At 44.7% G+C, this 26,747-nt stretch overlaps 1 protein-coding gene across 3 annotated transcripts in view; it reads right to left on the bottom strand.

Annotated features, from left to right (window-relative positions):
* Nucleotides 1-4,293: 4,293 nt before the first annotated feature.
* Nucleotides 4,294-26,747, bottom strand: part of Rbms2 (RNA binding motif single stranded interacting protein 2) — a 73,590-nt gene continuing 51,136 nt past the window's right edge. For 2 of the 3 annotated variants that reach the window (XM_045152403.1, XM_045152401.1), the window contains 10 exons: nucleotides 21,993-22,150; nucleotides 14,761-14,840; nucleotides 14,539-14,648; nucleotides 14,183-14,229; nucleotides 13,587-13,680; nucleotides 7,135-7,212; nucleotides 6,423-6,533; nucleotides 5,133-5,213; nucleotides 4,646-4,732; nucleotides 4,294-4,511 (listed from right to left, as the gene is read on the bottom strand). In XM_045152403.1, the coding sequence (XP_045008338.1) occupies nucleotides 4,652-4,732; nucleotides 5,133-5,213; nucleotides 6,423-6,533; nucleotides 7,135-7,212; nucleotides 13,587-13,680; nucleotides 14,183-14,229; nucleotides 14,539-14,648; nucleotides 14,761-14,840; nucleotides 21,993-22,150 (840 nt within the window). In that variant the 3' untranslated portion in view covers nucleotides 4,294-4,511; nucleotides 4,646-4,651. The remainder of the gene's footprint in view (nucleotides 4,512-4,645; nucleotides 4,733-5,132; nucleotides 5,214-6,422; nucleotides 6,534-7,134; nucleotides 7,213-13,586; nucleotides 13,681-14,182; nucleotides 14,230-14,538; nucleotides 14,649-14,760; nucleotides 14,841-21,992; nucleotides 22,151-26,747) is intronic. The other variant, XM_045152402.1, reaches the window with a different exon arrangement.

Genomic DNA, 26,747 nt, shown 5'->3' with positions numbered 1-26,747 from the left:
AACTAATGGTGTTGAGGTGGAAAAGGAAAGTGTATTCTGGCCCTATTAAAATCACAAACTCCCTCTTTGGTGGTCAGTATCTTCACAGCTTTACATCCACTGATCAGTTCTCTTTAGTTCTAGGTCTGATGCTGGTATCTGGAGTATCAAGTAATTTTAGGTGGTAACTACACAGCCACACTAGGATCAATCTAGAGAGTTTACACTTTTTAAGGTGGTCAGAGAACCAAAATCCCCAAAGAAGACATTCCAGAAGCAAATAGCCAAAGAGTTTTGCATGTGTTCCCCATTCCCTTTTTAGCCCCTGCTTCCTGACCCTTGTGAAGAAAAGGACAGTACAGGAAGATGTGAATCAGGTGAGCGGCTGTGCCCTTGTTGAATGGTAAGACTGAGGTAGATGAGTAACAAGGACAAAGAGGGATCTGCTTGGACAGTGAAGGCTTAATTCCAAGCAGAAGTGGGCAGGCTAAGAAAAAAGCACAGTGGTCACTAAGTTAATGAGGACACTAGCTTTCTCATCACAGCCACATGACCACCTACATGGAAGTTCAGCAAAGATCAGAAGAAAACTGAAGGCTGGTTTTAGCTGTGAGGGGAGACGTATGGAAGGAAGGGGTAGAGGCTGAGGAAATGGAATGAGGGAACTCAGAGGCAGCACAGAAAAAGAGTGGTTGGCTTAACAAGGAAGAATCTATAATAAGGCACAAGATTTAGGATTTAGCACTATAGACTGCCTTTGATGACACTACCTCCTCTGAAGTCTACTGATCCAGGTCTAGAAAAGCCAGGGGCAAGTTTGGATTTGACAGGTATACTGCTCTTGGCTAAGAAGGCCAGAGCCAGCCCTCTCACATGCAGTGCTGGCTGTCCCAGAAGGTGGTCATGTGCATACATGCAGCAGTGGTCCCTCTAAGTCTCAACCAAAGGTGAGGGGAGCACCTGTGGAGCAACAAAATGGAGTCCAACCCTCCTTGTGGCAAATAATGCTTTCCTACCACCCTGTCACTGGTAGGGGCTATTGCCCCTTCAGAGCCACCTGACTTCCCATCAGTGTAGCTGTTCATTCTTTGGTTGAAAACACTAAAACTGACATCTTTTCCCATACCTTTCTCACCAGCATCTGTACCCTCCTCTATGATCCAAGCCTGAGAGGCAGGTGTGGGGCAGGACGGCCTGGAGTCGAGTAAAGGAAAAGCCTGAGAGACTGGGACAAGTTATTTAACTGAGACCAAAGTACTAAAATATTTTAAGAATGTTGGACGTATCTGTAATGAGTGGGGTGAGATATGAAGTTCAGAGACAAAGATTTGCTTCCCTGAAGATAGGATTCAGAAAACAGTGGGTCTAACATTTAGAGCCCAGCCCTGGGCTATGTGCTGGAGGCACACAAGTGTTCCTCCCCCCTCCCCCTGACCGAAGGGCCATTTCAGTGGGAATTCATTCCTCCATGTCCCTCATTTCTCTTTCCTGTCTCTAGTCACTACCCCACTGTCATTTCAAAAATTAAGACAAATGATCAACCATTTCAGCATACTTTTAAGAGGTGAAAATCTAGAATTCTGTGAGGCAGAAAGGATAGCAGTGACATCCAGACTTTCTAGAGGATGCCTCACCCCTAACCTCTCAGCAGCCATCAGTCAAATGAGCAGAAATCTAGGTTTCATTTCTTTCTCTTGACCATTCAAGAAGTATCCTTTGTTTCAGGGACTTGAGGAACAAGCACTGCTTGACCAGATAAGCCTTTCCTGAGGTTGGAAGCACCAGTGAATAAACTGGCAATTTTGCTCATTAAAATCTATATCCTCCCTGTTGCCCCCGACTCTACCTTCAGAGTGTACAAAGGACAGTATGGGTTTAGGGAGGCCTGGTACTAAGTTCTGGGATTCAAGGGAAGGGAAGTTGTGTGAACAGCCACTAAACCAGTCTCCTGCTCTCATCTCTCCCACACCAGCCTCTGAACACCTGTCCTGTCCTCCGTGATGCTTTGCCCGGCTCTGCTAGAGAGCCACTTGGCCTTGATGAAAGGGGAACACATCACATTGTGTGCAGGAAGGTCTTGCAGAAAGGGCAAGCAGTTGTTCATAATGATAGAGGTTTTTTTTTTGTTGTTGTTTTTTTTTTTTTTGAGGCAGTCTTACTCTAGGCTAGCCTTGAATTTATGGGTGACCCTAGCTTAGCCTCCCAAGTACTGGGAGTAAAGGCATGAGCCACCTTTAAAAATGCTTGATAGAGGCACTTTTAAAGTCCCTCTTGACCTTGTAATAGAATGTACTGCTCTTTCCTAGTCCAGCTCCCTACTGTCCTTCCAAAAAAAAAGCAAATGGTTTCCAATGTTCTGGTTCCCTCAGGAAGAGCTCCAAACATCCAGGCAGAGCAGGTCAGTCTGCACATGTAGAGAGCTCTTTTTTTAAGCTCCCACAGCATACACAGTCCCCACCTTCTTCCCTCAAAACTGCATCTGCCATATGCATAACAGCCAGCTCTTGCTGCATACAGGAGTGAGAGGTTTTCAAAGTCTGGGCAGAACTCCAGGACTGCAGTTCCATTCCTCGCAACTAGTTCCATTGAGTGTTGAAAGGCACTGTGTGTCTGAGGTTGTGGTGGGGGAAGGCAGAGAAGTAATGTTTATCAAGTTTCTCAGCCTCAGCACTGTTGATGTTCTAAGCCAGGTAATCTTTTGTGAGGGTTCTGGAGGGCGTCTGGTGCACTGTAGACTTAACAAAGCACCCTTGGTGTGGAGCAACTAGCAGCCATAGGCACACACACACTCCTACCCCTCAGGCATGGCAGTCAAAAAATGTTAGATATTAGCAACAACCTCTGGGGACAAAATCACTTCCAGTTTAGGTGAAGCAGCAGATCTTTCACAGTAGAGTTAAGACTCCCTATGTGGATTCAGCAAGGTCACATCTATGGAGCACAGAGAGGGACTGTAAGACCCAGGTCAGAAAAGATCTTCCAGGAAGCAGGAGAGCAGGCATTCCCAAAAAGCTAGAGCTGGAGAAGATACTTCCTCAGTGGACGCTTGTGTTGGCAGTGAGAAGAGCTGCTCAGAAGTCATTAAGTCCATTCTTCTGGAAATTGCCAATGACCATTTAGTCTTCAAGCAAATTTGGTTCAAGGGTGGCTTCCACCAGCTATGAGGTTGTCGAATAAGCCTATGTCATACTTCTGCTTCTAGTAGCTCTCTTCTCCCAGGATGTAGAAAGGCAGAGGAAAAAGCCACTTCCCATATCTACTTAGTGTTCTACTTTGTTCCTTGCTCCCCCACCCCCAAATTCCTCATGAAATTTCATTAAAAAAGAAATCCACAAAATTAAAAAGCAGATAGGCAAGTAGGTGGGTTTAGCTATAAAGAAAAAAGAACAATCTGGATAAGAAAGATGGCAAAAAAAAAAAAAAAAAAAGAAAGAAAGAAAAAAGCATGGAGAGATGGCTTAGCGGTTAAGGTGCTTGCCTGCGAAGCCTAATGACCCAGGTTCAACTCTCCAGATCCCAAGTAAGCCACATGCACAAAGGTGAGGCAAGCACATGCCCACCAGGTGGCGCAAGCATCTGGCATTCGACTGCAGTGGCTGAGGCCCTGGTATGCCAATTCTCTCCCTCTCTCTCAATCCCTCTAAAAAATAAAAATAAAAAATGTGTGAAGAGAAACTGAGCTGAGAGCTTTACAAAAAGGTTTAAAGTCTATGTGTTTTCTCAAACACATAGACACCAGAAACAGTCCACAACTAATAATGAAAGAGTAAGACTCTTTCATCAGTGTTCCAGCACCACACCTGTCTGATGTCTGGTTTGTGGTTTTTGGTTTGTTTTCTGATGCAAGGTCTCACTTCAGCCCAAGCTGGCGTCCAACTCAATGATCCTCCTACCTCAGCCTCCCAAGTACTAGGATTAAGAGTGTGAGGGTCACTATATCTGGCTCACATCTTTTAGTTTCTTTGAAATGGTTTTGAAACCTCAACTAATTCCAACATGCCAAAAACTTTTTTTTTTCAAGGCAGAGTCTCACTCTGACCCAGGCTGTAGTCCCAGGCTGGCTTAGAACTCACAGTGCTCCTCCTACCTCTGCCTCCTGAGTGCTAAGATAGAGGGCGTGTACCACCATGTTAGGTGCTCAAAACTTTTGTTTTTTTTTCCAAGGTAGGGTCTCACTCAGGCTGACCTGGAATTCACTATGGAGTCTCAGGGTGGCCTCAAACTCACGGCGATCCTCCTACTGCTGCCTCCCAAGTGCTGGGATTAAAGGTGTGCATCACCACACCCAGCCCAAAAACTTTTTATACAGAGGAGTCATTCCAGCCACAATGTCTCTTTGTGGCAGGAGAAAAATACATTGCAATTAAAAATAAAGCAAAAAAAAAAATACTTTCTTCACAAAAGAAAAAGGTTGGTTGTGATCTCCTTGAATGTAGCACATACAGAAAGCGACATGGCTCTGCAGGCTCCATCCACCCGCATTGGAGAAACAGCCCAGGATAGAGCGCAGAGGGTTCTTTCCAGCCCTAGGCCTGTGAAAAATGATGGCCAAGTGTTAGTGCTTAGCCTACGACAGTCATGACAAGCTTGTAAACCTGATTCCAGGGAGGGCTGAGCTGCCTCCATCCAGCTCGGCATTCCCCTGGCCCCAGCATACAGTTCTTACCCATAGCTACTTGCTGAACTGGAAAGAATAGATCCCATGGTCTGGGGGTGTCTCCACTGCCACTTGATTCTGCTGGCCACTGTTGTCCTGTACCACAGCCAGGGAAGAAAGTCACCTGATTGTTTCAATCCTCACCTCCCACTGTGGAAGCGTTGCTAACCCCTCCCCCTGCCCAGGCTGGGTGACCTCCCCAGCTGGTCCACTCCCCACATGAGCGTACACACACAGCACCAGGGCGCTGGAAGGAATGTGAAATGGCACAACTACTTTGGAATGACATTAGCAGTTGTTCACATTCGGTGTAGCCTGTCCTCTTACAGGTGGCCTGCTGGTGTCAACTAAACTGAGCTGGCTGCCACTGACCATAAATGAAGTCTTTCCTCCCTACGTTCTCTATGCACCTACCAGCCATCAGTATCACTGTGAGAGGAAGAGAAATCTGCCTCTTACATCACCTTATCCTCGCTGCAAGGAATGATGCTCTCACCTCAACGGAAACAGTTGAAGAAGGCACCGGTGGGTACTGGGAGATGTAAGCTCCTTGCATAGCAGCAGCTGTCGGCAGGTACTAGAATGAAAACCATCATTGGGCTTAGAGCAGTGGATCTTGGCTAGTTTAAAACACCTGGGGGAAGCCGGGCGTGGTGGTGCACGCCTTTAATCTCATCACTCAGGAGGCAGAGGTAGGAGGATCACCGTGAGTTCGAGGCCACCCTGAGATTCCATAGTGAATTCCAGGTGAGCCTGGGCTAGAGTGAGACCCTACCCCGAAAAACCAAAAAACAAAACTAAACAAAACACCTGGGGGGTGTTAATATACTGAGACTAGCCAGGCATGGTGGCACACGCCTTTAATCCCAGCACTTGGGAGGCAGAGGTAGGAGGATTACTGTGAGTTCGAGGCCACCCTGAGATTACATAGTGCCTACCTCAAAAATAAACCCTTTTATTATTCATTTGAGAGAGAAAAGCATATTGAAAGAGAATGGGCATGCCAGGGCTTTCACCCACTGCAAACGAACTCCAGGCACATGCGCCACCTGTATATCAGGTTTACATGGTACTGGGAAATCGAACCTGGGTTCTTAGGCTTTGTAGGCAAGCACCTTAACTGCTAAGCCATCTCTCCAGCCCTGTTTTTTAACTTCTTATTGACAACTTCTAAAGGTATAGACAATATACTGTGATATCCTCTCCCACCACCCCAATTTCCCTCTCCCAAATCTCTCCCCCGCCACCACTGAATCCCTTCTTTTCAATTAGTCTCTCTTCTGCTAAAAAATGTCATCATTTTTAGCCAGGTGTGATGTTGCATGCCTTTAATCTCAGCACTCAGGAGGTAGAGGTAGGAGGATTGCTATGAGTTTGAGGCCAGCCTGGTAATTCAGAGTGAGTTCTAGGTCAGCCTGGCCTAGAGTGAGACCCTACCCTGACAGACAAAAAAAGTCATTTTTCCCTCCTGCTATGCATCTTATAGTGGCTTGTGTATAAATGTATGTTTCCTTGTTTTTGTTTTTTCAGATAGGGTCTTCCTATGTAGCCCTGTCTGGTTTGGAACTCACTATGTAGAGCAGCCTGGCTTTGAACTTGTGATGATCCTCCCGCCTCAGGCTCTTGAGTTGAGGGATGGGAGGTGTGTAACATGTCTAGCGGCTTATATCCAATTCTGAGTGAGCCTTCACTGATACTGAGGTGGTGCCATGATCACTCCTTAGTATTTGTCCTGAGGAGCATATTTCTTGCTGAGTAGAAGTTTACAGAGACAATCTTGCTTTACCGTGCCTGTGCTGCTGAGTGAGAGGTGGCCCAGTTGCTGGGTAAGAGGTCCCATCATGGAAGTAGGCTGGAGAGAAATGGGGTGGTCCATCCCTGGTGTCAGAACCGAGCCCTAGAGGCAGCAACAAAGGAAATGGTTAGGGGGCAGATCCTGTGAGGGTACTTAAAGCAGTAATTGATAGCATGGTCACTTGAGACAGACACATAATTTTTTTTTAAACTAGTTTATTGAGTTAAACTGCAAGAGGGCAGTGGGCTAGGCATTAATTAGAGTACCACCTGCTGACCTTTTAAAGTTCTGGGAATTAAGACCCCTCATGAACAACAACCCAGCATTGTAACAGGAACAAACCTCATGCTCCTGTCACATCAAGATCTTGCCCATCTGTCTGGAGGAACTTTGTCCAAGAACAATAAACTCAGTCGGATGTGGTGATAAACACCTTTAGTCTCAGCACTTGGGAGGCTGAGATAGGAGAATTGTTGTGAATTTGAGGCCAGCCTGGGCTACGGAGTGAATTCCAGGTCAACCTGGGCTAGAGTGAGACCCTATCACAAAGAAAAAACAAAACCAAAAAGAACAAACTCACAGAATTTAAGGCTTACAGTTGAGCTGCACAGTGAGCTATGAGAGAACTCCCAGCCACAGCTCCTGTCAATAAAGCCCTTGCTTTTCATAGTACACACTGCCTCTTTAACTTGAGGACACTCACTGAAGGCTGCATGAGGTATGACTGGTGGTGCATCCAAGATGGGTTAGGTACTTGTAGAGGAGATGTCTGAGTCACTCTCTGATGCAAGCAAAAACAAACAAGCATGTTAACTGACTAGGAACTACAGTTCAGCTCAGTGATCTGAGAATGTTCAGCAAAGCCCCTCCTCCCCCCGTGACATATACCTTCAGAATACAGAAATGCTAAAAACAAGCAGTTTAAAAACACTGCAACTGGGCTGGAGAGATGGTTCAGCAGTTAAGGCACTTGCCTGCAAAGCCAAAGGACCCAGGTTCGATTCCCCACGTAAGCCAGATGCACAAGATGTCACATGTGTTTGTTTGCAGTGGCTGGAGGCCCTAGTGTACCCATTCTCTTTCTCTCTCTCTCCCCCCGCCCCACCCGTTCTCTCCTTCTCAAATAAATAAATACAAATAAAATTTAGGGATGGAGGGATGGCTTCGTGGTTAAGGCATTTGCCGGCAAAGCCAAAGAACCCAGGTTTGAGTCCCCTGGATCCACATTAGCCAGATGCACAAGGGGGCACATGTGTCTGGAGTTTGTTTGCAGTGGCTGGAGGCCCTGGCATGCCCATTCTCTCCCCCCCCTCCTTTTTCTGTCAAATAAATAAAAATAAAATATTTAAAAATTAAAAAAAATAAAAACAGGGCTAGAGAGATGGCTTAGCAGTTAAGGCACATGCCTGTGAAGCCTGAGGACCCCCGATTTGATTCTCCAGGTCCCACGTAAACCAGATGCACATGGTGGCTCATGTGTTTGGAGCTCATTTGCAGTGGCTAGAGGCCCTGGCACACCCATTCTCACTCTCTCTCCTTCTGTCTCAAATAAACAAAAATATTAAAAATAAATAAATAAAAACACTGCAACTGCTCATGTCTTTAATTCCAGCATTTGGGAAGATGAGGTAGGAAGGATGCAATGAGTTCAAGGTCAGCCTGGGCTAGAGTGAGATCCTGCCTCAAAAAAAAAAAAAAAAAAATGCTAGCAGCCATGGTGGCTTTAATCCTAGCACTAGGCAGGCAGAGGTAGGAAGATCGCTGTGAGTTCAAGGCCACCCTGAGACTACATAGTGAATTCCAGGTCAGCCTGGGCTAGAGTGAGACCCTACCTCGAAACTTCCCCTGCCCTGCAAAAAAAAGAGGCTTACAAAAAAATATACTAGCAACTAAAATAACTCAGAAAACACAAAGAATTCTGATAAGCATTCACATTAGAAGATATATGACTATCAGCTGGGTATGGTGGGGCACACTTTTAATCCCAGCACTCACAAGGCAGAAGGAGGAGGATCGCTATGAATTTGAGGCCAGCCTGAGACTACATAGTGAACTCCAAGTCAGCCTGGGCTACCGTGAGACCCTACCTGGAAAAACTAAAAGCAAATAAATAAATAAAGAAGTATATGAATAGCCAATGAGAACAGAATAAACACACAAGGATTCTGACAGATACATTAGAAGATATATATTAATAGCCAATAGAACAGCTAAAATGCAAGTCAGAGACAATGTGACCTCACCAGGAGGACTTTCATCAGAAGACAGAGTAACAAGTGTTTGACAAGGCTGGCAGACTATCAAATGAAATAGCCACTTTGGAAAATGAATTAGAGCTTTTCTAAAGTTTAAAGTAAGCCAGGTGTGGTGGCGCACGCCTTTAATCCCAGCACTTGGGAGGCAGAGGTAGGATCACCGTGAGTTCAAGGCCACCCTGAGACTACATAGTGAATTCCAAGTCAGCCTGGGCTAGAGTGAGACCCTACCTCAAAAAACCAAAATAAATAAATAAATAAATAAAATAAAGTTTAAAGTAGGGCTAGCCTATTGGTACATGTTTGTAATCCCAAAATTTGAGAGGCGAGGCGGAGGAAGGATAATTACCACAAGTTTAAGGCCAGCCTGGGCTACATAGCGTTTTCCAGGCTAGCCTGAGCTAAATATTGAGACTTTATCTAAAAATGGAAAAAACAAGGTTAAAGATAGGGTTACTCCAAAAATTCCACTCTAGGCATCCACATAGCAGTATTCATGGAAGGCCCAAAGCATACACAATTCAAATGGCCATCAACTCATAAATGAATTAAGACATATCCACACAATGAAACATTATTAAGCCATAAAAAGAATGAAGTGTTGGGCTAGAGAGATGGCTTAATGCACTTGCCTGCAAAGCCAAAGGAACCAGGTTCCATTCCCCAGGACCCATGTAAGCCAGATACACACAATGGCTCATGCATCACCATGAGTTCAAGGCCACCCTGAGACTACACAGTGAATTTCAGGTCAGCCTGAGCTAGAGCAAGACCCTACCTAGAACCCCTCCCCACCAAAAAATTGCTGATGATGACACATTTAAGTATAAAACAGTAAGATGCCCGTCTCTATGTACAATATGGGGACTGTAGGTATGAGCCACCACCCCTGCCTAAGAACTGTTCTGATTAACATTTTATTTGCAAGCAAAGAGAAATATAGAAAGAGAGGAGAGAAAGGAAGAAAGAATAGGCATGCCAGTATCCCCAGCTCCTGCAAATGAACTCTAGATACATGTGCCACTGTGCACCTGGCTTTATGTGGGTACTGGGGAATTGAACCACAATCCTTGGGCTTTGCAGGGAAGTGCCTTTACGACTAAACACACCTTTCTGATTAAAAAAGAATTCACGCAAGGGCCTTTAACTGCTGAGCTAGTTCTCCAGCCTGAAAAAATTCAAAAGCTATAAAAGAAAATGATACGGTTAAACTACATATTTTAAACTTTTTTGTTATTGTTGTTCCTTCAAGGTAGGGTCTCACTATGGCCCAGGCTGACCTGGAGCTCACTGTTAGTCTCAAGGTGGTCTCAAACTCACAGCAATACTCCTTCCTCTACTTCTCAAGTGCTGGGATTAAAGGTTTGCACCACCATGCCCAGCTGTATTGTAAACTTTTCTCTTTTTTTTAATATATTTATTTATTTGAGAGAAAGAGAGGAGAGTGGGTGCATCGGGGCCTTCAGCCTCTACAAACAAACTCCAGATGCATGTGCCACCTTGTGCAGCTAGATTATATGGGTCCTGGGGAATCGAACTTGGGTTCTTTGGCTTTGCAGGCAAGTGTCTTAACAGCTGAGCCACCTCTCCAGCCCTGTATTTTAAACTTTTGTGTGGCAAAAACTAATGATTCCCACAGTTTCGTCTCTGGACCAGCAGCAGTAGCAGCAACATCTCCTGGGAATGTGTTAGACGTGCATTCTTGTCTCCTCCCCTAGACTTGTTGAATCAGTCTTGGCTGTGGTACCCAGCAACCTAAATGCAACAAACTCTCAGGTGGTTCCAACACAGAAAGTTTGAAGACAACAAAGTCAAAAAAGAATAAATTTGAAAAAATATTTAACAAATATCCAGAGGATCAGTACTTGTAATATGCAAGAGCCTGTATAAATACATGAGAAGCCAGGTGTGGTGATCTCAAGTTGGAAGGCCAGTGACAAGAAGACCAGAAATTCCAGGTCACCCTTGGCTATATAGAGTTCTAGGTCTAGGTGGGTTACATGAGATCATCTCTCAAAAACAAATTAGGAGAAAGCCGCGTGGTGGTGCACGCCTTTAATCCCACCACTTGGGAGGCAAATGTAGGAGGATCACTGCGAGTTCAAGGCCACCTTGAGACTACATAGTGAATTCCAGGTCAGCATGGGCTAGAGTGAGACCCTACCTCAAAAACAGAACAAAACAAAACAAATTAGGGGGCAGGAGAGATGGCTCAGCACTTACAGCGCTTGCCTGCAAAGCCTAACAACCTGGGTTCAATTCCCCAGTATCCCTGTACTCCCTGAACTCAGAAGGTGGAGGCAAGAGGACCAGAAGGTCATTCCCAGCTACACAGTAAGCATACAGAGGCCAGCCTGGGGTCCATGAGGCCCTGTCTCAAAAGCCAAACAAAAACATGCTGGGAAAAGGAAAACAAATAGAAAAATAAACAAAGCATATAAACAGCAATGCATGACAAACAGAGATCCATCTTAGACATGGGCATGTGTCTAAGGGTGGTGTTCCCAGCACTTTGGAAGATGAAGCAGGGCAATCACCATGAGTTCAAGGCCAGTTGAGGATACAGAATGAGACCCCATCTCAAAATACAAACAGAAAGGACTGAAGAGATGGTTCAGCAGTTCAAGGCATTTGCTTGCAAAGCCTAACAGGCCCTGGGTTTGATTCCCCAGTAACCACATAAAAAGCCAGATGCACAAAATGACCCATGTGTCTGGAGCTTGTTTGCAGGGGCCCTGGCACACCTACTCTCTCTCTCTAATAATAAATAAATTTTTTTTGATTTTTCAAGGTAGGGTCTCGCTCTAGCCCAGGCTGACCTGGAATTAACTCTATTGTCAGGGTGGCCTTGAACTCATAGCAATCCTCCTACCTCTGCCTCATGAGTGCTGGGATTAAAGGTGTGTGCAACCATGCACGGCTGGCTTTTATTTATTTATTTATTTTGAGGTAAGGTCTCGCTCTAGCCCAGGATGACCTGGAATTCACTCTGTAGTCTCAGGGTAGCCTTGAACTCATGGCGATCCTCCTACCTCTGCCTCCCAAGTGCTGGGATTAAAGGTGTGCACTACGATGCCTGGCTTTTTTTTTTTTAAGTGTATTTATTTTATTTTATTACTTTTTTCTGGCTGGCTTTTAAATAAAATATTTTTAAAGAATGACAATGTTGTACTTTACATTCTTTGGAAAAAAATTTTTTTTTTGGTTTTCTTAGACAGGGTCTTGCTACTATGTAGCCCAGGTTGACCTTGAATTGAGGCAATCATTCTGCCTCAATCTCCTAAGAGGAATTACAGGCTTGTACCACCATACCTGGCCTGGCTTTTCCTTTCTTTTTTTCCTTTCTTTCACAAGATCTGTAGCCTAGGCTGGCCTCACATTTACTAGATAGTCAAGGATAGCCTTAAATTCTGATTGTCTTGCTTCCATCTCCTGAGTTCTAAGGTTATAGGCAAGTGCTACCATTCCCCGGTTATGCAATACTGGAGATTGAGCCCAGGGCTTCCTGTGTGCTAGGGAAGCACTCTACCGCTTGAACTATAACTCCAGCCTTTTGTTATATTCTTCTTAACACTGGGTAGCCCAGTCTGGCCTGGAACATACTATATAAACTAGGCTGGCCTACACCCGCATCAATCTTTGTACCTTTGCTTCCCCAGGGCTGGAATGAAGACAGGGAAACAAATTAGAAAGCCAAGTCACCTATGGTTGTAGGAAAATGGGTATTCTTTATTTTTATTTATTTATTTGAGAGTGAGTAAAAGAGAGAGAAAATGGGCATGCCAGGGCCTCTAGTCACTGCAAATGAGCTCTAGATGCATGTGCCACTGTGTGCATCTGGCTTACATGAGTACTAGGAACTTGAACCTGGGTCCTTAGGCTTCACAGGCTAGCACCTTAACTGCTAAGCCATCTCTCCAGCCCCAGAAATGGGTATTCTTATATGTTGTTAATAGAAACGTGAATTGAGGGCTGGGGAGATGGCTTAGCCATTAAGGCACTTGCCTGCAAAGCTCAAGGACCCAGGTTTGGTTCCCCAGGGCCCACATAAGCCAGATGCACAAGGTAGCGCATGTATCTGGAGTTCATTTGCAGCGGATGGAGGCCCTGGTGCGCCCATTCTCTCTCTGTCTCTCTCTCTCTCTCCCCCTCTGCTTCTCTCTCTTTCTCTCTCAAATAAATAAAATAAAAATAAAATATTTTTTTAAAAAGAAATGTGAATTGATATCTTTGTGAAAAACAATCTGGAAACATCTATAAAGTTGAAAATCTATATACTATTCAACCTAGCAACCCCATGCTGTGGATTCCAGCTTCCAGAAAAAAGCACTCATACTAGAATACAGGAACAAGATGGCTGAGGAGATGGCTCAGCAGCTAAAGTTGTTTGCTTACAAAGCCTCACAGCCTGGGTTCTATTACCCAGGACCCATGTAAAGCTGGATGTGCTAAGTGGTACAACATCTGGAGTTTGTAGTGGCAGGAGGCCCTGGCATGCCCATTCTCCCTCCGTCCTCATAAATAAATAAAAAATATATTTTTTAAAAAGAATATAGGAGCCAGGAATGGTGGCACACACCTTTAATCCTAGCACTTGGGTGGCAGACGTAGGAGGATCACTGTGAGTTTAAGGCAACCCTGAGACTACATAGTGAATTCTAGGTCAGCCTGGGCGAGAGCGAGACCCTACCTCAAAAAAATAAATAAATAAGAGCACCTACCAAAATGTTTATACACACTCTGTCTTCACATACACATGCTGTTTATGAACATCCATACATCATGTTATGCTTTTATATCACATTATTTATGTGTAGTACAAAGTAAGGCTTTATAATCCTTCATCTAAAGCACAGTGTAGGGAAAAGCACCACCAATCCTATTCTGGGGGTAGACATACCTGATATGAAGACATGGGAGATGGAAGATAGGGTGAAAGTGCCGACTGAGCAAGCATCCTGCTAGGTGTGATGTTATAAGGAGCTGGGTAAAACCTGTAGCAGAGAACTTCATTCAATAAGGAATCACAGAAACCATAAGTAAGAGCCTCAGCTTGCTTGATTTTCTTTTTTTTTTCTTTTTTTTTTTTGAGGTAGGGTCTCACTCTGGTCCAGGCTGACCTGGAATTAACTCTGTAGTCTCAGGGTGGCCTTGAACTCACGGTGATTCTCCTAACTCTGCCTCCCGAGTGCTAGGATTAAAGGCGTGTGCCACCACGCCCAGCTTCTTTCTTTTTTTGTGTGTTTGGTGTTTTGAAGCAGGGTCTCAGGCTGACCTGGAATTCACTCTGCAGTCTCAGGCTGACCTCCAACTCATGGTGATCCTTCTACCTCTGCCTCCCAAGTGCTGGGATTAAAGGCGTGCACCAGCACACCCAGAAGAGCCTCTACTTTCTACTAACAGCAATTTGGAGATCAAAATGAAACATCTACCTAAGGGCCTGGACAACAGACTATTGTCATTTTCAGGTGATGTGATTTTATAAAACAATCTTACCCATTCTGAAGAGCTGTGGTGGGGTCATAGGTCAAGGCCATACCACCCTATAAAAAAAAAAAAAAAGAATAGTGCTCATATTATGGGCTTTTGGTAAAGATCAGGAACAAGCCCAGAAAGCCAAGGCTGAAGTCTGGCCAGTTACCACTAAGGGCTGAAGCTTTCCTTGCAATCTCAGAGCTGTCCAAATGCTGAAGCTTTTCTGATGTAGGATGCAGAACTGCACTCAAGGCCCACACGGAGCAGTTACAGCCTAGCTCTCGAGCTTTCACTGAAGCTCACAGAAATCAGGCCATGACCCTTTCCATTCCACTTTACTGTCTCCAGCACTCCTGTTTCCTCAGAGGTCCTCTTACCATATCTCCATTCCTTGGCCAGGTCCGTCCATTTTGTACAAATTTTCCTTGGTACTGTCTTTTCTTTGGCCCACCATCAGCAAATTTGCAGAGCAAGGGATCAGATGGGGCTGGTGATGGAAAAATCATGCGGGCAGCTGAGTGGAGCCTCACTGGGCTGCTTGCACACATGCAAGACTCCAGAGCAACTGTGGCTGTCAGCTGCATTCCACCATGACTCACCTGGTACTCCAGGGGGAGTCTTGATATATTTGCCATTAAAGTGGCTGATGATGGCTTCACACTTCTCTGTAGACTCCATCCTGCAAAGCACATGAGGGGTTAGGGCTCTCCGTCTCCAGGAGCCATGCTTTCCATGCATTGAAACAAGTTCCCAGTCCCCCGAGTGCTCTAGAAGTTATGACTGTAGGAACGGAGCTTCTGATGCCAGAGAGATGGCTCAACTGTTAAAGGCGCTTGCTAGTTTACAGAGCCACTCACTTGCAGTGGCAAGAGACCCTGGCATGGACACACACACAAACACTTTCTCTCATGCAAATAAATAAAAATTTTAAAACTTAACAAGTGTGGTATTGTACTTTTTTTTTGGAGGTAGGGTTTCACTGTAGCTCAGGCTGACCTGGAATTCACTATGTAGTCTCAGAGTGCCTCAAACTCATGGTGATCCTCCTACCTCTGCCTCCCAGGTGCTGAGATTAAAGGTGTGGGCCACCATGCTGACTTGTATTGCACATCTTTAACCCCAGCATTCAAAAGGGTTAAGTGAGGGGCGTTGCTGGTATAGTGGTGAGCATAGCTGCCTTCCAAAAGGCTGAAGTAGAAGGATCATGGTGACTTCAAGGCCAGCCTGGGTTGGAGTGAGAACCTACCTCAAAAAACAAAACAAAACAAAAAAAGGAGTAGGGTGTGGTTGTGTACAACTTTAATCCCAGCACTCGGGAGGCAGAGGTAGGAGGATCACCATGAGTTCGAGGCCACCCTGAGACTATATAGTGAATTCCAGGTCAGCCTGGGCTAGAGAAAGGCCCTACCTCAAAAAACAAAACAAACAAAAATATATAGAGAGAGGTAGAATGATCCTCCTACCTCTGTCTCCCAAATGCTGGGATCAAAGGCATGTACCACCATGCCCAGCATAAAAATATTTTTAAAAAGAATTCTGGGGCTAGAGAGATGGCTCAGTGGTCAAGGTGCCTGCCCGTAAAGCCTAATGACCTGGGTTCAATTCCCCTAGTACCCACATTAAGCCAGATGTACATCTGAAGTTTGCAGCTGCTAGAGGCCCTACTGTGCCAATTCTCTGTGTCTCTTCTGTCTCTCACTGCTTGCAAATAAGTAAATAAAAATAAAATAAAGAAATCTACTCAGCTCTCTCTCTCACACACACACATAATAAATACATAAATACAAGCGAGGTACCATGCATAGCTTTAATACCACTTAATTAAAAGTGATTAGAGTCTTACATCTTTTTTGTTTTATTTATTTATTCGCAAGGAGAGAGAGAAAGGGAATGGTTGTGCCAGAACCTCTGGCCACTGCAAATGAACTCCAGACACATGTACCACTTTGTGCATCTGCTTTATAGGAGTGCTGGGGAATCAAACCCAGGAAGTTAGTGAACTATTGGGTATTTCCTTTGGTATATTAAAAAAAAAAATACTGAGAACAAGGAGATGGGTCAGTGGCTGAGAGTGCTTGCTGTGCAAGCATGAGGGACTGAGATATCCTGGGATCAATTTCCCACATAAATAACTGGGTGTGGCATGCACATCTGTAACCCCAGCCCTGAGAGTCAAAGAGCAGCTCTGGGTTGAGTGAGAGACTAATTCAGGGAAACAGGGCGAGTGCAAAGAGGATACTTGGCATCCTCTTCTGGCCTCTGCGCTGTGCACACAGGGTGCATGCATCTGCACACACCACCCAGACCACACCACACGTAGTCTATGTGTGCCAAAAATACTGTGATCACTAACGGTGCCAGGAACTGAAAAAAAGTGAAGAACTTCTGCCGTAACAGTGTGGGCGCTGGCTGTTCGCGGTGGTGCGGGCCTGTAACACTAGCGTCTGGAACGCCGAGGCACAGGGGCTTCCAGAACAGCCTGACCTTACGCAGTCAGTTCCAGGCAAGGCTGAGCTTCGCTGTAAATGAGACCAGAGCCTGTCTCAAACAAACAATAAATAAAACAACAGAAAATACAAGAGTTGTTTTGTTTTTTAAAGTAATGACCGCCAAGCTAGGAATTTCCCTTCGGTTATCCCTGGGAGGGCCAGCAGGTGGTGCTCAGAGCAAGACCGCTCAGATCTGCTTTCTCCTAGCCCCTGGTTTATGGTTTATTTTGTTTCTTTGATGCTGTGGTTTTGTTCTTTTTTTGAGACTAGGCCTTATCATAGCTCAGGTTGGCATTAAATTCACCATATATTCCAGGACAAAATTGAACTCCTGAACCTCCTGAGGGCTGGGATTACAGCATGTATCAATTGCATCCAGCTAACAAGCGCCCCCCCCACACACACACCTTTTTGTTTTGTTTTGTTTTGGTTTTGGTTTTTCAAGGTAGGGGGTTTCATTCTAGCTCAGGCTGACCTGGAATTCACTATGTAGTCTCAGGGTGGCCTCAAACTCATAGCGATCCTCCTACCTCTGGCCTCCCGGGTGCTGGGATTAAAGGTATGCACCACCATACCTGGTGCAAAACTTTTATCTTTAAATATTTATTTATTTATTTATTTATGAGAGTGTGCATGGGAGAGAATATGGCGTGCCAGGAACTTTTACCTCTGCAAACATGTGCCACTTTTTGCATCTGGCTTTCCATGGGTGCTGGGGAATGAAACCTGGGCCAGCAGATGGCATCTCAGATGGCTCAGCAATTAAAGACACTTGCTTGTAAAGCTGTGCAAGCCAGACTGGTGCTCATTTGCAGTGGCAAGAGACTTTACATACACATACACACACACACGTGCAAATAAACAAGTTTAAAAAAGAAAATACGGGCTGGGCATGTGGCACACACCTTTAATCCCAGCACTTGGGAGGTAGAGGTAGAGGTAGGAGGACTGCCATGAGTTCTAGGACAACGTAACTCCATAGTGAATTCCAGTTGAGCCTGGGCTACAGCAAGACCCTACCTCAAGGGGAAAAAAAAAAAAACACAAAAAAAATACAGAATGCTAAAAAGAATCACCTATCTCAATCACAAGGACAGTTAGTAGCAGAGGTTGTTCTTGAACTTAGGTCTCTCTAGAAGGTGGAGCAAGCCTTCTATTTCATCCTACTGCTCTTGAAGCCAAAAGGTCAGTCTCTGCTCCACACCTGCTCCTGTCACATTAGGCACCACACTTCACACTCGGGGATTCACTCATTCATCTGTAAAATGGAAAATATTTATCTCACAGAGTCAACAAACTAAATGAGGTAATGGGGGGATGTTGCTCAGTGGTAGAGCACTTATCTAGCATGCTCAAGGCCCTGGATTCAATCCCCAGCACTGAAAAAAATAATCAGATAATTTCTTTGCTAGCCAGGCATCGTGGTGCACGCCTTTAATACTGTTACTCAAGAGGCTGAGATAGGAGAGTGGCTGTGAATTCAAAGCCAATCTAGGCTACTGAATGAGTTACAGATCAGTCTGGGCTAACGTGAGATTCTGCCTAAAAATAAGTTAATAAACTGGGCTTGGTGGTACACGCCTTTAATCCCAGCACTCTGGGAGGCAGAAATAGGAGGGTATGGGTATGTCAGGGCCTCTTGCCACTGCAGACAAACTAGACACATGTGTCATTTTGTGCATTTGACTTTACATGTGTACTGGGGAATCAAACCTGGACCATTAGGCTTTGCAAGCATGTGCCTTTAACCACTTCCGCACCCCTCAGTTTTTCAATTCTTTCAATTTTACTGATTTATTTGCAAGGAGAGAGAGAATGAGAATAGCCACACCAGGGCCTCTAGCCACTGCAAACGAGCTCCAGATCCATGTGCCACCTTGTGCATCTGTCTTTACATGGGTGCTGGGGAATCAAACTCAGGCTGTTAGACTTGGCAGGTGAGTCCCTTAACCACTAAGCCATCTCTCCAGCCCTTCTTTTGTAATTTAGTTTTTTTAAATATACTTTTATTTATTTATTTGAGAGAGAGAGAGATGGAGAGAGAAAGAGAGAGCATGGGTACACCAGGGCCTCTACCCACTGCAAATGCACTCCAGATGCATGCATCACTTTATGTGGGTACTGGAGAATTGAGCCAGCATCCTTTGGCTTTGCAAGCAAACACCTTAACTACTAAGCCACCTCTCCAGCCCCTCCACCTTTTTTTTTTTTAAAGTCTAGGCTGGCCTCTAACCCACCAAACTGCAACTCACTGCAAACAAACTCCAGATGCATGTGCCACCTTGTGCATCTGGTTTTACTTGGGTACTGGGGAACTGACTCCCAAGTAGTTAGGCTTTTCAGGCAATGGCCTCAACCACTAAGCCATCTCTCCAGCCCCTCAATTACATTAATTTTTTTATTATTATTTAAACTTTTTTTTTCTTTTTTCTTTTTCGAGGTAGGGTCTCACTCTAGCTCAGGCTGACCTGGAAATCACTCTGTGGTCTTAGGGTGGCCTTGAACTCACGGCGATCCTCCTACCTCTGCCTCCCGAGCACTGGGATTAAAGGCGTGTACCACCACGCCTGGCTTATTTTAAACATTTTATTGACAACTCCCACAGTTATAGACAACAAACCATGATAATCCCCTCCCCCATATTCCCCTTCACAAATCCACTCTCTATCATATGCCCTCCCTCTCTCAATTAGTCTCTCTTTTATTTAAAAAAAATTTAAAAATGTTTTTTATTTATTCATTTATTAGAGAGAGAGGCAGAAAGAGAGAGGGAAAGAGAGAGAGAGCATCCAACCACTGCAAACAAACTCCAGATACATGTTGGCACCTTATGCTTCTAGCTTATGTGGGTCCTGGGAAATCAAATCTGGGTCCCTTTGGCTTTGCAGGCAAGTGCCTGAACCACTAAGTCATCTCTCTAGCTCTCTCTTTTATTTTTTTTATTTTTATTTTTTTATTTATTTATTTATTTATTTGAGAGAGACAGACACAGAGAGAAAGACAGAGGGAGAGAGAGGGAATGGGCGCACCAGGGCTTCCAGCCTCTGCAAACGAACTCCAGACGCATGCGCCCCCTTGTGCATCTGGCTAACGTGGGACCTGGGGAACCGAGCCTCGAACCGGGGTCCTTAGGCTTCACAGGCAAGCGCTTAACCGCTAAGCCATCTCTCCAGCCCCTCTCTTTTATTTTGATGTCATGTTTTCCTCTTATTATGAGGGTCTTGTATAGGTAATACCAGGCACTGTGAGGTCATGCATAACCATTGTAAGCAGTCTAATCCTTCCTTTGGCTTATTTTTAAAATTTTTACTTTTTATTTTATTTATTTATTTTAGTTTCTCGAGGTAGGGTCTCACTCTGGCCCAGGCTGACCTGGAATTCACTATGGAGTCTCAGGGTGGCCTTGAACTCTCGGTGATCCTCCTACCTCTGCCTCCCGAGTGCTGGGATTAAGGATGTGCGCCACCATGCCCGGCTAAAATTTTTATTTATTTTTTTAAACTGTCCTTTTATTTATTTATTTATCTATCTATCTATCTATCTATTTGAGAGAGACAGACACAGAGAGAAAGACAGATAGAGGGAGAGAGAGAGAATGGGCGCGCCAGGGCTTCCAGCCTCTGCAAACGAACTCCAGACGCGTGCGCCCCTTGTGCAACTGGCTAACGTGGGACCTGGGAAACCGAGCCTTGAACTGGGGTCCTTAGACTTCACAGGCAAGTGCTTAACCGCTAAGCCATCTCCCAGCCCAAAATTTTTATTTTTATTTCTATTTTTTTATTTATTTGAGAGCGACAGAGAAAGAGGCAGAGAGAGAGAATGGGCGTGGCAGGGCCTCCAGCCACTGCAAACGAACTCCAGTTGTGTGCGCCCCCTTGTGCTAACGTGGGTCCTGGGGAATTGAGCCTCGAACCAGGGTCCTTAGGCTTCACAGGCAAGCGCTTAACTGCTAAGCTATCTCTACAGCCCTAAATTTATTTATTTTATATTTATTTATTTATTTTGGCTTTTTGAGGTAGGGTCTCACTCTAGCCCAGGTTGACCTGGAATTCACTATAGAATCTCAGGGTGGCCTTGAACTCACAGCAATCCTCCTACCTCTGCTTCCCGAGGGCTGGGATTAAAGGCATGCACCACCATGCCCAGCTCTTTTATTTATTTTAGAAAGGGAAAGAGGCAGAGAGAGAAAGAGACATAGAGAGAGAATAGGCGTGCCAGGGCCTCCAACCACTGCAAACAAACTCCAAATGCATGCCCTATCTTGTGCATCTGGCTTATGTGGGTCCTGGGGAATCGAACCAAGGTCCTCTGGCTTTGTAGGCAATCACCTTAACCACTAAGCCACCTCTCCAGTCCTGGCTTATCTTTTTAAAAGTTTATTTATTTATTTATTCATTTGAGAGAGAGGAGTTGGGGGAGAGAGAGAGAAAATAGTTGTGTCAGGGCTTCCAGCTGCTGCAGACTCCAGATGCATGCACCACCTTATGCATCTGGCTTATGTGGGTCCTGGAGAATAGAACCTAAGTCCTTTGGCTTTGCAGGCAAGTACCTTAAATGACTAAGCCATCCCTCCAGCCCCTTTGGCTTATTTTGTTAAATTTATTAGACAGAGAGAGAAAAAGAAAGAATGGGCACACTAGGGGTGCTGGCCAGTACAAATGAACTCCAGGTGCATACAACCCCATGTACATCTTATGTGGGTTCTGGGGAATTGAACCTGGGTCCTTAGGCTTCACAGGCAAGCGCTTAACTGCTGAGCCATCTCTCCAGGCACTCCCCCGCCCTTTTTTTTTTTTTTTTTTTTTTGGTTTTCGAGGTAGGGTCTCACTCTAGCCCAGGCTGATCTGGAATTCACCATGGAGTCTCAGGGTGGCCTCGAACTCACAGCGATCCTCCTACCTCTGCCTCCCAGTGCTGGGATTAAAGGTGTGTGCCACCACACCCGCCACCCCCCTTTTTTGAGGTAGGGTCTTACTCTAGCCCAGGCTGACCTGAAAGTAACTATGTAGTCGTAGGCTGGCCTCGAACTCCCAGTGATTCTTCTACTTCTGCCTCCCAAGTGCTGGGATTAAAGGCATGTGTCACCACACCCGGATCAGTATTTGTTGCTTTTTTTTTTTTCCAATTTAAAGTTCTGTCTTGAGGCAGGGTTCCACTCTAGCCCAGGCTGACCTGGAACTCACTCTGTAGCCTAGGCTGGCCTTGAACTCATGGCAAATCATCCTACCTCAACTTCCCAAGTACTAGGATTACAGGTGTGTGCCACAATGCCCAGATCTATGAAATACGTTCAATCTTCATGTTGGCCTCTCTTATGGGGAGTTACCCTTTCCATCCCTCACCTTGCAAAGCCAACCCCTCTGCTGGTCCCACTGGTGTCTCGAAGGATTCGTGTGGAGATAACCTGGCCGAAGGGCTTCAGCATCCCCTCCAGTTCTTGCTCATCCATTGACAGTGGGAGATTTGAGATGTATAAATTTGTGGGGTCTTGCTCCTGTTGCTATGGAAATAAAAATGAGAATATAAGGCTCATATCTTTACCTTCATCCCACTCTCAGGCCTCATCTATAGGATAATACTTGAGAAAAGAAATCATAGAATCCCAAAGAGAATCTTAATTCTCTGTCATATCCAGTCCCACACCATGGGCTGTATATTGAGTCCAGGAAGAATGAAAAAAGAAGACTTGATATTTTTAGTACTGTACACTTCGGTAATACAGACACTGATTGTGTCTGTCTCTTTTTTAAGAGCCAGGTAGAAGGGCTGGGCAGTTGGCTCAAGAGGTTAAAGGCCCTTTTGCAAAACCTGCTGGCCCAGGTTCAATTCCCCAGACACCCACACAACACCAGATGAGCATTCATTTGCAGTGGCAAGACAGCCTGGTGCGCTCACATACACACATGTAAATAAAGACATAATTAAAACAAGAAACTGGACGTAGTGGTGCACACCTTTTTTTTCAAAAGAAAAAAATAGTGTTTTATTAACTACCACACTGTTATAATACACTTTCAATGTGCAATAAGGTAGCCTTTAAATTTGAGGTGGTCTGAAACATAACAAATAACAAAATTCCAAGTTTTTGAAATTGGTGAACTGCTGCAGCATTTAGGAAAATTAAATAGTTCATACAAGACCAGCAACGTAACTGTATTTTGTACATTTTTAATTGAAAATATAAACAACAATTAAAAAATAAAAAGAGGGCTGGAGAGATGGGTTAGCAGCCAAGCGCTTGCCTGTGAAGTCTAAGGACCCTGGTTCGAGGCTCGATTCCCCATGACCCACGTTAGCCAGATGCACAAGGGGGCGCACGCATCTGGAGTTTGTTTGCAGTGGTTGGAGGCCCTGGCATGCCCATTCTCTCTCTCCCTATCTGCCTTTCTCTCTCTCTCTCTGTCAATAAATCTCAAATAAATAAATTAAAATAAACAACAAAAAAGAAAATACAGCATAACAAAAAACATGCAATTCTTAATTAAATGTTCTGGATATACACAAATTTTAAGGGAAGAAACAAAAGAGGTGAATAGTTGATATTTAAGTACATACTGACTACCTAGACAAAAAAAAAAAAAAAACCTTAAAAAATAACCTAGAGAATGGGAAAAAATCTTCGCCAGCTATACATCTGATAGAGGATTAATATCTAGGATATACAAAGAACTAAAAAAGTTAAATAATAAGGAATCAAATAAGATAATCAAAAAATGGGCTATGGAGCTAAATAGAGCTTTCTCAAAGGAAGAAATACAAATGGCATATAAGCATCTAAAAAAATGTTCCACGTCACTAGTCATCAGGGAAATGCAGATTAAAACTACATTGAGATTCCATCTCACTCCTGTCAGATTGGCCACCATCATGAAAACAAATGATCATAAATGTTGGCGGGGATGTGGAAAAAGAGGAACCCTTCTGCACTGCTGGTGGGAATGCAATCTGGTCCAGCCATTGTGGAAATCAGTGTGGAGGTTCCTAAAACAGCTAAAGATTGATCCACCATATGATCCAGCTATAGCACTCCTAGGCATATATCCGAAGGACTCATCTCATTTCCTTAGAAGTACATGCTCAACCATGTTTATTGCTGCTCAACTTATAATAGCTGGGAAATGGAACCAGCCTAGATGTCCCTCAACTGATGAGTGGATAATGAAGATGTGGCACATTTATACAATGGAGTTCTATTCAGCAGTAAAGAAAAATGAAGTTATGAAATTTTCAGAAAAATGGATGGATCTGGAAAGGATTATACTAAGTGAGGTAACCCAGGCCCAGAAAGCCAAGCGCCACATGTTCTCTCTCATATGTGGATCCTAGCTACAGATGACTGGGCTTCTACGTGAGAATGAAAATACTTAGTAGCAGAGGCCAGTAAGTTAAAAAGGAGATATAAAGGGAAGAGAAAGGAAGGGAGGGGTGTACTTATAGGTTTGTATTGTATATATGTAAGTACAATGATTGAGATGGGGAGGTAATATGATGGAGAATGGAATTTCAAAGGGGAAAGTGCAGGGGGCGAGGGTATTACCATGGGATATTTTTTATAATCATGGAAAATGTTAATAAAAACTGTGAAAAGATAAAAAATAAAATTAAATTAAATTTAAAAAAAATATCATAAAACCTCTAGTTTCTATGACTAATACCCATATGGTTGGAGTATTGTCACTACAGAAGGCACACGCCTTTAATCCCAGCACTTGAGAAGCAGAGGTAGGAGGATTGCCATGAGTTTGAAGTCAGCCTGGGACTATATAATGAATTCCAGGCCAGCCTGGTCTAGAGTGAGACCCTACCTCAAAAAAACAAAAAACGTGGGATGCGGGGGGGAGCTGGAGAGATGGCTTAGTGGTTAAGGTGGTTGTGTGCAAAGCCAAAGGACCCAGGTTTGACTCCCCAGCACCAACATAAGCCAGATGCACACAGTGGCACATGTGTCTGGAGTTTGTTTGCAGCACACCAATTCTCTCTGTCTCTCTCAAATAAATGAATAAAAATTAAAAAAAAAAAAACTTTTCAAAGCAAAAAAATAGAACCAGGCAGAGCAGCATCACTCTCTCCCCGCAGCCTGGCCCAGAGGTTGGGTTCCCTTGAACTTCTAAGTGATCACCATGCCCCTCTTCTGCATTCCTAGGAAGAAGGGGACAGAGAAAGAGCCAGATGGGTCACCCTAAGCCCTGAATGATCTGTTATAGTCTCCTGGGACCGCTAAGGGCGCCTACATGATTGGCCTGCAGTCCTCAGCTTCGTTGGGGCATGGGGCTCCCCCAGGCAGTGTGCATGATGGCAGCAGTTCCCTAGAGCTGTCCCTGTTGCTGTTTCTTGTTGGTTTGTTTCTGGAAAATGGTGTCATGTAGCCTAGGCTAGCCTCCAGCTTGAACTTCTGATCTTCCTGCCTCTGCCTTCCAAGTGCCGGGATTACAGGCATGTGCCACCATGCCCAGCTCCAGAGCTGTGGTTTTGTTTGGTTGTTTGTTTTTAATATTTTTATTTTTGTTTATTTATTTGACAGAGAAAGAGGGAGAGTGACAGAATGGGCGTACCAGGGCCTCCAGCCACTACAAATGAACTCCAAATGTGTGCGCCCCCTTGTGCATCTGGCTAACCTGGGTCCTAGAAAATCGAACCTGGGTCCTTTGGCCTTGTAGGCAAACACCTTAACCACTAAGCCATCCCTCCAGCCCTTATTATTATTTTGTTGTTGTTTTTGTTTTTTGAGGTAGGGTCTTACTCTAGCCCAGGTTGATCTGGAATTCACCTTGTAGTCTCAGGCTGGGCACAAACTCATAGCAATCCTTCTACCTCTGCCTCCCAACCCCAAGTGCTGGGATTAAAGGCATGTGCCACCATGCCCTGCTTTTACTTTTTAGGGGGTTTATTTTATTTTATTTTTGCTAACTTTTAAAATTAATTCATTAATTAATTAATTTATTTATTTGACAGAGAAAGAGGGAGAAAGAGATAATGGGTGCGCCAGGGCCTTCAGCCACTGCAAACAAACTCCAGAGGCAAGCACCCCCTTGTGCATCTGGCTAACGTGGGTCCTGGAGAATGGAAACAGGGTCCTTTGGCTTTGCAGGCAAACGCCTTAATTGCTAAGCCATCCCTCCAGCCCAGTAACTTTTTTTTAATGAGAGAGAGCAAGAGCGAGTGAGAGACAGAGAGAAAGAAAGAACTGGCACGCTCACACCTCCAGCCACTGCACTCAAACTCCAGATGCATGCACCGCCTTGTAGCATGTGCAGTCTTGTGCATTTGCGTCACCTTTTGCATCTGGCTTACGGGGTGGAATCTAGAGAGTAGAACACAGGTCATTAGGCTTCACATGCAGGCATCTTGACTGCTAAGCCATCTCTCTAGCCCTTTTTTCTTTTTTCTTTTTTGGTTTTTCGAGATAGGGTCCCACTCTAGCCCAGGCTAACCTGGAATTTACTATGAAGTCTCAAGGTGGCTCTTTAAACCTGCTAAGAGTTTTAAAGACAGATTTTTTTTGTTTGTTTGTTTGTTTAAAGACAGTTTTAAGAGTACAGAGTGAGACCCTGTCTCAAAACAAACCAAACAGAGCTGGGCGTGGTGGCACATGCACAGAGGCTGAGGTAGGAGGGCTAGAGTGGGACCCTGCCTTGAAAGACCAAAACAAAACCCTCTTAGCAGTGCTGGAGAGATGGCTTAGTGGTGAAGGCATTTGCCCACAAAGCCAAAGGACCCAGGCTTGATTCCCCAGGACCCACAGAAGTCAGATGCACAAGAGGGCACATGCATCTGGAGTTTGTTTGCAGTGGCTGGAGGCCCTGGTGCACCCATTCTCTCTCTCTCCCTCCTCGCCTATTTCTCTGTCTCTTATATAAAGAAAATAAATAAATAAATAAACTCTTAGTCTTCCACTGCCTCCCAAGTGCAGGGATTACAGACAGGAGCCATCATACCTGGCTTGCTTTTCTCTTTACCACTGCAAGAAGGAATGGCTGCCCTTATCAGCTCTCCTCATAGCAACAATCAACCGAGTAAAGGGAAGTTTTCTAGAGACTAATGATAAATTTTAAAAGTTTAAAAAAGGGGCTGGAGAGATGGCTTAGTGATTAAGGCAC

This window comes from Jaculus jaculus, chromosome 6, assembly GCF_020740685.1.
Source record: "Jaculus jaculus isolate mJacJac1 chromosome 6, mJacJac1.mat.Y.cur, whole genome shotgun sequence".
Classification (NCBI taxonomy): Eukaryota; Metazoa; Chordata; class Mammalia; order Rodentia; family Dipodidae; genus Jaculus; species Jaculus jaculus.
The sequence above is the reverse complement of the archived record's forward strand: the minus strand, read 5'-3'. Positions and strand labels throughout refer to the sequence as shown.